This window comes from Nicotiana attenuata, chromosome 2, assembly GCF_001879085.1.
Source record: "Nicotiana attenuata strain UT chromosome 2, NIATTr2, whole genome shotgun sequence".
NCBI classification, from domain to species: domain Eukaryota; kingdom Viridiplantae; phylum Streptophyta; class Magnoliopsida; order Solanales; family Solanaceae; genus Nicotiana; species Nicotiana attenuata.
The window spans coordinates 17,288,822-17,299,122 of record NC_031990.1 but is presented as its reverse complement, the minus strand read 5'-3'; the positions used below and the strand labels follow the sequence as shown (position 1 = coordinate 17,299,122).

Genomic DNA, 10,301 nt, shown 5'->3' with positions numbered 1-10,301 from the left:
TTGTTATAGGATCATTGCATTAATTGGTCACATTCCATGTTCCTTAAAGAGAAAAGACAATATGGTACGAACCAAACATGGTGTTAAATCACTCTTTAAGTTGGTTTCATTAGCAGTTGCTAACTTGATAAGTAAGCTTCCTACATTAGATGACAACTTTGACTATCTAGAGCATAGCAATGTGAAGTGAAATTCTGATGTGACAAATTAAAATGAAAGAAATTAAGATGACCATTTATTACAGTAGGATAGCAACTTCTTCAAGAAGAAGACAGAGGCTCCAAAATCAGACTAATGCTTAAGTTAGTAACGGATTCGAGATATCAAATACACCAATAAGTAAAATAACTTTAACGTAAATGATTGAATGTAGAAAATGCATAACTAATTAAGAAAATGAGTTTACATAATATGAACCTACGTACATAATTATTTGAATTGCTNAAAACCTTCGTGGATTGAATTTAGACCCAAAAAATCAGATTTAAGATTCTGCATTTTTTGAACTTGAGGAACAAAATTTGGCTTGGTTCTTGAAATCTTTTTTGGACGAAAAGTATTCTGTTTTAATAGTTCTTGGCTAAATAACAGATTTTTGGTTTCAAACCTCAAGTCTTGGTTTCAAGCCCAAAGATACGAAATGAAGCAAATTTGGTTTCTTTGAGAATTTGAAATGAAAATGTTTCTGGTTCTTTCAAGTTTTGGAAGGAAACATTTTTTTTAATGAAATGTTGGTTAAGGAATGGATTTGCTTCTGTTAATTTGAACGAAACTTAGCTAAAGAAAGCTTCTGAATTCCAATCCTTAAGAAAGGATTATAGCTTTTGAATTCCAATCCTTAAGAAAGGATTATTCTTGCCATCTTGGAAGGAGTAACGTTCCTAGGTCCTTTTAAAATGAAATGAAATGGAAATCTTGAATTTCAGAAAGTCAAGGCAGCGTTTTTGTTCTTCAAGATTTACATAAAAAGTCTTTAAAATAAAGGTTACAAGTCTTGTTTTCTAAGACTTAAAGCTTAGTCATGGAAGATTTAGCCATTTGGAAAAAGTGACTTACTTAGTCACCTCCAATTTTGTGGCATCTTGCCACGTGGGGTAGGGGTGGGATTTTAATAATTTATCCACTTATTAGTTAATCGGGTAATGTTTCTTTACCCGTTAATTAATCAATTACCCGAATAATTTAAAAAATTTCACAAATTACTTAAAATTCTATTTATTTTCAAAGTACTTCATATATACTTTATATATTATACTACCGTGGTCATATGGTACCTTGCATGGTACTAGTTCATAATTACAGGGTATTATCGTTCGACCCGTATTTTATTCCAAATTGACCACTTCCAACGAAACTCATTTTCTTTAATCCGTGTACCCCTTTATCCTTTATAACACTTATTTATCGCTTGTTAAATAGCAAAATTCTGATAATATCCAAATAATCTTTTACTTGGACTGATGTCAATTACTTTATGACAAATTTAACGTACGATACTTCAGGGTACAACATTGTCGTAACTTGATACTGTAGAGCATAACATCGACGTAATATTACGGGGCGTAACACGGCCTTCCCAAGTTCCACTCTTCGCCTCTTTCTTGACGGCGACTCCTCTCCATTAGACGATTCGTCTATGAGATGGTAGATAGGCCGGGAGGAGATCTCATCCCGTGCAGCAATACTCTAGGGGGGGGGGGATCCCCCGTGGACAGAGCTTGAGTACGACCTCCACGGATGGACTCAGCCAAAGTAAATTGCATCCCTGCCGGTGCAATAGCCTGGCAAAATGCCGGCACTGGAGCTTTCTTTTTTGAAGCTCGTCGACCTAGCATCATAAGGAATTCGGATCAACGAACAATGGCAAGCAACAGAAGGCCGAAGCAGAAGTAACACTTACTAGACGGGACCTTCAGTCCAAAGCGTTTGTAGAAAACCGCCCAATCACGAATACTTGCCATGTGGGGCAACACGCGAGTCACCTAGTCTTCAATACCAAATATAGGGGAGGGTGCACGCCTCTCCGCTAAAAAAAAAACAAAACAAAGAAGTCACAAATGAGCGGAAAGCGAAAGGATGAAAAGAAGACCAAGCGTATGCCAAAAACACTTACGATTATGGTTCCACTGCTCGGGAAACCCAGTCGGGTCCGCCACCAAGTGCTCGGTTTTGGTAAAAAAGTACTTGTGCCAAAACTTCCGATTCGTCCTGTCATCCATCCCGTCTATCAGCCTTCTGGTCCCACGACGCCGGAGATGTATCATAGTACCTCTGTAAAAACTTGGTGAGAATAAGTGCAATAAGTGGCGGACGTCGACCTCACAACCAGCCAATTCCGCATACTTCGTCAGCATCAGAAAAGCTTTATACAAGTACGGAGATAGTTGTGTCGTGCAGACGTTATAAAACCGACAAAATTCTTCCGCCAGCGGAAGGAGTGGGATAGTATAGCCAATGAAGAAAGGGTAGACATAGAAGGCACAATATCCAGGTCGATAGACCTCCACGATGTTGCCACCAGCCGGCACTATCTCGACGTATGAAGGGATGCGATATGTAGATCGAAGCTCAGCTATATGAGACAGTCCGGTCTCGAAAATCACCTGAGTAGGAGCAGGAGCAGGTTCCTTGGGAAATTCGTTTCTAGATAAGGGGTTTCTGGGGACTATCTCCCCCACAATAGGAAAACCCCCATCCTCTTCAGCCATGAGATCCTCACCACTGGAAGGAAGGGCCACTGATAACGGAGTGGCATCAGAAATTTCATCGTGAATACGAAGGGTTTGTGATATTTTGAAAATAAAAAGTATACTACTAAACCTGGAAAAGAGGGTAACAACTGGGTAAGAATGGGAGATATGGAATCGTGAAAGCAAAGTCAAAAGCCGACACTGGCAAAGAAGATCAAAGGAGAATAATGTTCATGCAAGAGAAGGGAGGGTGAAAACATCTGAAAAACAAAATTCCCGTCTATTTATAGGGCTGAGTGGCGCGAGAATCAAAGCAAAGGATTGTCAATGACACCAGAATAAAAGCGACAGGCACGCAGACGCTGTCTCGGGAAGATGCATAATGATGACGCGCGTGGATATGACGTCACCCCATGGTAGCCACACCAATTACGACTCCACCAGTTGCGTTGTTCTCTCCATATGGGTCGACCCTGCTTATTCAACGACAAAATTCTTTTGAAACGAAGGCAAATCAGGTCCGCTTGTCAAGGACGTGCAGGACCACGACCTCAACAAGCAGAGGGACTAACTGTATAGGTCTAAATTTGGCTTATCGATGGTAAAGCATAATTAAGATCTCTATTTTAAAAGGCAGAATTGGGACTCGCCCGGGACTCGCCCTGGGGCGGGGCACTCGTAAAACGCCCCTAGGGCTTATGTGTGGGGCTTAGTTCCGTGAGACTTACTCCTCGGCCGTCGGGGCTTACGCCTCGGACACGCCCGACGCCCAGCGTACTGGGCTCGCCTAATAGAACTTTATGCAATTGTGTGTAACTAACCTTGTAAATCCTCAAATTTTCTTAATAAATTGTTAACTATTCAAAATTACTTTTTTCTTAATCATAAATCATTAAGTTGAGAGCATTTTATGTGATAATTAAATTATTGCACGGTATCCACTAAGATTGCTATGACAGTAAATTTTAAATAAATCTTTCATTTAAAAGTATTTATTTATTAACTTTTGTTATGTCTTTATTATATTAGTCCATAAATTTTTTTATAATTATTTTCCTAAATATTATTTTTCATGTTTACGAAATACAATACTTATTAATTTAATAGCTCAGTATTAGCTAGTAACTGTTTACAAATAATTAGTTATCATGATATAGTATAGTGAATTATGTGTCACTTTATTAACTTGTCGAAACTTAAAAAATAAATGATGCTAGAGAATCATATTTAAATTGTGAATTATATTCTTATATAGATTCTCTTTCAAATAGAAAGTATATTAAATAAAAGGAGTATTTTTTTAAAAAAAAAAATCAAATTATAATATCGAAGTTCTTTCAAGATTCATTACTCCTTAAGAGATACATATAAGATTTCGCATCGAATACATTACTTTTGATTTTGAGTTGTATCGACGTTGTCATACTTTTTGTATTATTCATAGTTGAATTATAATTTATGAATATTTTAAATAAATTATTCGTTATAGTTTTGTGATTTTAATGTAATTTTTATAATTATTTTAGTTTATATTATTTTAAAATTTTTGAAATTAGTAAAATTTAAAGATCCGTGGGACTTACGCCCCATGTCTCAGGGCTTACGCCTCGCCTCGTCAGAGGTAAAACGCCTCGCCTCACGCCCCCGCCTTTTAAACATTGATTAAGATAAAGGACGGGGTCGACCATGGTATGACGACTGAGGTTTGCTTTCAAGACGTTTGATGCCAAAGACGGGCAGCTGTGATAAGGAGACAACGGTAGCCTAAGTTCAAATATAGACACAAGGAATATTCTTTAGGATATTCCTCGCTTTGTACTTTTTAGGGTTTTTGAGAAATGTCCCTTATAAATAGGAAGAGATAGAGAACAAAAGGGATCTTCACTTCTTGAAAAAAGCACTTTATGTAAAGAGTTGACCTGGGAATATACTGAAATTGTCTCATTCATTGATTACCTTGTTCGAACCTACATTTTTGGTTCTATATTCACGAGATTCAAAGATCCTAGAACTCTATATTATTCCGTTCATTCCACATTGTTGTCAGAAGAAGGAATCTTTTGAGTCCCACAATACTTGGGGAAGTAAATCATTTTTGTTATGCTAGTAGCATTAATCTATATTCATTGCACTTTTATGTTGTTGCATTTATGAGCATTTTAATCAACTCAAACATATTTATTAACATCTTCCATTTTGCATACTTCGTTTAGTTTTTGGTCTAGAATTTATTATCCTTAACTAAGATTCACCCCTCTTATCAATATCAATTGGTTTAATCAAAGAGCGTAACATTTTTTGGTTAAACAAAAACAACCCTCTAATTTCCTTATTTTTTGGAGAGGAACAAATAGAAGGGGGATGTATCAAGAATTTATTGGTTGCATGTTTGGAAAGTAATATAGTAGCTGGAAATAGACTAATAGTAACAAAGAACAATTTAACTTTCCAAAACCATGATGAAACATTGAATAAGTGATATCTATCCCAACTCTAATTAGATATTCCATGCCTAACTCTTTTCCCCACGCCCCACAGACAGCATTTCACTTTACAAAGTCCCATACTCTACACTTCTTTTCTTGAAAACCAAACCATCCACACCCCCCCCCCCAACCACTCCCACAGTCCCACTAATCCCATCCCCACAAAGCTTACTTCTCCATTTTCTTTTTCTAAGTCACTTACATGTAGGGTGCATATATATTTTCTCCGCGTGACGTATAAGTTGCGAGTTTAAGCGATAAAAATGGCAATTAATACTTACATGAATACAGAAAACTTTATTCATCGAACCCCTTTTTACACGTAAGACACGTATTTCTTTGTGCTATCTGATGGAACTCTTAATTTTGGACTCGAATATTACCTTCACTTCATTTGTATTAGTCACACAAATCCAGTTCAAAATTAGTGTTACATTAGAAAATAATTTTTTTTCCCCCAATTTATCATTGCTCAGAACAAATTATCCGAAAAATTCCCAATAGTTATTATATCATTTCGAAAAAAGATAAAGAATAATGTAGTCAAACAATTCTTACAACTAAAGCTATAAAATAATTTTCTTTAATGAATGTGTTTAAATCTTAAGGGGTTGTTTGCTTAGGGTGTATAAGAATAGTACTGAACATGATGTATCAGTAACATTGAGATTAGTAATGCAAAAATTAGTTATGTTGGGATTATTTCTTATCGACTGTTTGATTTGGCGTATTAAAAGTTTTGAAAAGACAATTATGTCATTATACATCCTTATCCATGTATAAAAAATATGGTTTGCTAATAACATTGTTTGCTATGTATAATACTGAATATGGTGTATAACTAATACATTGTTTGGAAAATATTATCAAAGAAGGAATTAAATATACTAAAATAAATACATGCTTTACATTATTTTTCCTAATATATCCTACAAAAACGATCCGTAAATGACATTTAAAATGGACGAGAGAGAGTACATATATATTAAAACTAAATAGACACTTCTTGTTCCAAAAATAAAGTGCAATACAATAGTATTTCTCTCTCACTTTTTGTTTCTTTGATGTTAAATAAATATATTAATGACTTCAACTTCTAAATCCGGCTTTGACTGTATATATATTATAGAAGCTAGCACATATATATACCGATCAGTGCAAAGCATTGCATACATAAGCTCATTCTATCACTCCAATGGAACTTCCACTCTTTCTTGTTCTCTTCCCATGTTGATTTCCTCTTAAATGGAGGAAGAGAAAAAGTCGAGACAATTAAATCCTCCTTCCATATTCAATATCTCACTTTCCATGGAAGAAAATTCAACCAAAATAAATGCCATTCCCACTGAACAACCACTCCACAGCCCTATGGCATCCCATCCTCTAATGTCCACCGTAGTCACTCTCTACACTCTCATTCTCCTCTACTTCCCCACCACCATTGCTTTTTCTCCAGTCCTCATCTCCACTTCACTTTTATTACTTTCCCTTCTCAAACTCGGTGCAGCTCAAAGAGCTAAAAAACCCGAATCCAAGGACCCATCTTTACAAGTTTCGCGTGATTTTGCTTACCATGATGATTGCACCAGCTGTGAAAAGGATTGGGTGTTTGACCCGGAACCTAAACCCGACCTGGATCCGGACCCAATACGGTTTCATGACAACTGCTTCGTCGAATCAAATGTAGGCTCCAACTGTGAAAAGGATTCGGTGTTTGACCCGGAACCTAAACCCGACCGGGATTCCGACTGCTTTGTCGAGTGCACTACGGATGCCGTTTGTGGAAAGGATTCGGTGTATGACCCGGAACCGAGACCGTTTTGCGGCGACAGCTTTGTGGAGTGGAATGTGAGGGCGCCGTTGGAGGTGATATACGAAGCGTACGAAGGAGAAGAAGAGGAATGTACAGAGGAGAAGAGAGAGGAAGAGTTAAGGATTATTCAGAGGTACGCGTCGTTATCAATGTATTACCCGGAAACGGATACGGATAGTTCGTCGGACGGGGATTCGCCGGTCATCGGAAACTGGGACTCGCCGGAGAAATCGTGTTTCCGGTGGGACGAGGAGGAAGATAGAGAAGAGTTGATAGAGATTGAATTAGACTTTTGCAAGAGAAATAGCGAAGTTGAGGAAGAGAATTTGATTGAGATTGATCTTACTCCGGCGAATTTGCCGTTGGGGTTATTTTGTAATTAACTAATTTAACGATACTAAAGAGGCTTTTTTGGGGTTTCCTATTTTGGGAAAAAGACTAAAAAGAGTTTAGTGTGGTTTTACGTCGTTAAGAGTGTATTAAGCCCTTAATCCAATGATTTGTTGATGTGTTAAATGACCAAAGCCCTTAATATTTTATTTTATTTTGAAATGTGTGAGCTGAAATTTCAATCTTTTCTTGTTCAATTGATCAACATATGCAATCCAATCTCCAATTAAAACCATTGAATGATCTTATTCATCTCAAATTGCGCAGAAGTTTTGTTTTCTTTTTTGATTTTACCTTTTTCTTATCTTTTCCCTCTCAGAATGTGTAGTTGGACTTTGCATAAAGTGAAGGCATGTGATTTTTTCAAAAGTTGTAACTTTAAGTTAGTTCATGAGATTATTGATTGAAAGGGATTTGACTAAAAAAGCCACTTTACTTCAATGTTTATTTTTGGTTTTCCATTTTGTGGATAGGAATTGAGTTGCGTAAAGACGTTATTTTAATGGTTGATTGGCTTTGTTTCTTATCGAACTTTTGCATAAGCAAAATGTGATCATTGAAATCAAATTGAACAATTTCTTTAGTTGGAATATCTGACATTTGACATTAGACTATTGTCATATTTGGAGCTTTAACTTCAAAAGTTAATAATCATATCTGAACTATAGATCGTTCAATACAATGTGCTCATTAGTCAAATATTTGATGCCAATAACAAAGATATACATTAAACAATGAATAGTTATTTGTGTAGAAAATAATAGTGATATTGTTAAACTTCATATCATAATATCTAAAGTTTTTTTTATGTCAACCATCGAGACCTAAACTCATATAATCAGGTGGCTATTTTTATTACTCCATAGTCCATACTCATCTAACGTTATGTTTCTAGATTAAACTCCAATCGCTAACTAATAGCGTTGTTTCTCTCTAGTTCCCCCCGATGATGGACACTTGTTCCCGCCCTCTTATGACCCTATTTAATAGGGTTTTTTTTCACTTTCAGCTCGCGCCAAAAACTATTTATATTTAGTAGTTAAAAAATATATGAAATTTGTATAATTTTTGTATATAACATACAAAATGTATGTATATTTTTTCGATTCTATTATAGATCAACTAGTGAATTGTTTCCTCAAGTCACGATTCCGTGCATGCCTTGTGGGCTAACTTATGTTGTCCAGCCCAAGTAAGAGGTAAAAATCGCACGGGGCGCTCTATTTGGTCGCCCCCATTTAACCTATGCCCACTTTTTTTAAAACTTTTAACTTGTACCCACTTTTTAAACAAGTTCAGCCCACTTTCTCCCCTCCTTCCCCTCCTTCATTTTCTTCTTTCCCGTGGACTGGACTGTGCCGTGTAAATAGCCTTGCCTCAGGTGCATAAATGTCTATACAAATTCTAGTGAATCCATAAGATGAGAAAGAAATATATCATAGCAAGAATTACAAAACAGTAGAAGGTCCCTCTAGAAGCAGAATTACAACGACACCAGTGATGATAAACTCGTCTTCCACAGTTGTAGAATCAGATTAAAGTAAAACACTTGAAACTTGAATTACAAAAAGAGTAGAATTCTTAACAGAGCACAGGTGTGACAATATCAATCAAATTAATATAACATTACATACATATTACTCAAAAAACACAAAAACAAAAACTTCAGCTCTAGAGCTGAAGTGCGAGTTACAAAACAAAAACTTCAGCTCTAGAGCTGAAGTTCGCCAGTTACAAAACAAAAATACAAAAACATCGCGAGTTACAAAACAAAAACTTCAGCTCTAGAGCTGAAGTTCGCCAGTTACAAATAAAAACTTCAGCTCTAGAGCTGAAGTTTGCCAGTTACAAAACAAAAACACAAAAACAAAAACTTCAGCTCTTAAGCTGAAGTTCGCGAGTTACAAAACAAAAACTTCAGCTCTAGAGCTGAAGTTCGCGAGTTACAAAACAAAAACTTCAGCTCTAGAGCTGTACTTCAGGCCCGGATACCAGAATGCTGAAGTTTTGCGTGATTTCCTTTGCTACTTCAACCCCGTATGCTGAAGTTATGCGAAAAAGCGGTTACGCTTGAAATTTTTTTTGCAAAGCAGGCACAAGTTAAAACGTGACACAAAAAGCGGGTATAGATGCAAATGCCCCTAGCTTGTCCGGGGAGAGCGTTAGAGAAAACACATTATATGTAAGCATATTACATTACTATTGTCTAAGGTGTATATAATATACGATTTTATCTTTAAATGATTCCCAAGAGATTCACTAATCGAATAGACATTTCAAAATTGGCGTGCTGCTCCCTTCGCCCTTTTCATGTCGCATAAATTTTGAGTGCATTATAATTTATTCCCTTCTTTTACAGGACAAGGTTCAGAGTTCCTTTTTATGTTTTCCTTATTTTCTTGAACATTGGAGAAGATGCCAAGAATGTGTATGAGACCAGGTAGTAGGAATCACGAGGTCCCTAACTTGAGTTATGAATTTTTATTGAAAATTAAAAGTCTGNTTCAGGCCCGGCTACTAGAATGCTGAAGTTTTGCGTGATTGCCTTTGCTACTTCAGCCCCGTATGCTGAAGTTATGCGAAAAAGCGGGTACGCTTGTAATTGTTTTTGCAAAGCGGGCACAAGTTAAAACGTGACACAAAAAGCGGGTATAGATGCAAATGCCCCAAGTAAGAGCTTCCTTATTCAATTGGGTTGGGTTGACCTGTTTGGACAGTATATATCAAATTTGAATCAAACTTAGACAACTCTCCCTCCTCCTCCCGCACCAATTAACATAAGATTTCCCTCTATTCTATTTTGGGTATTATCACTTTTAGCTCGTGCCATAAGTTATTTATATTTGATAGTCAAAAAAGTGTATGAAATTTGTATAATTTTTATATATAACATACAATATATATATATATATATATATATAT

At 36.3% G+C, this 10,301-nt stretch overlaps 1 protein-coding gene across 1 annotated transcript; it reads left to right on the top strand.

Annotated features, from left to right (window-relative positions):
• Positions 6,294 to 7,614, top strand: LOC109244744. Its single transcript, XM_019411886.1, has one exon. The coding sequence runs from the start codon at positions 6,422 to 6,424 to the stop codon at positions 7,370 to 7,372; it is 951 nt and encodes a 316-aa protein (XP_019267431.1). The 5' UTR covers positions 6,294 to 6,421; the 3' UTR covers positions 7,373 to 7,614.

Coding starts and splice junctions, on each gene's coding strand:
- LOC109244744 (XM_019411886.1), top strand. CDS start 6,422: ATGGAGGAAGAGAAAAAGTCGAGACAATTAAATCCTCCTTCCATATTC.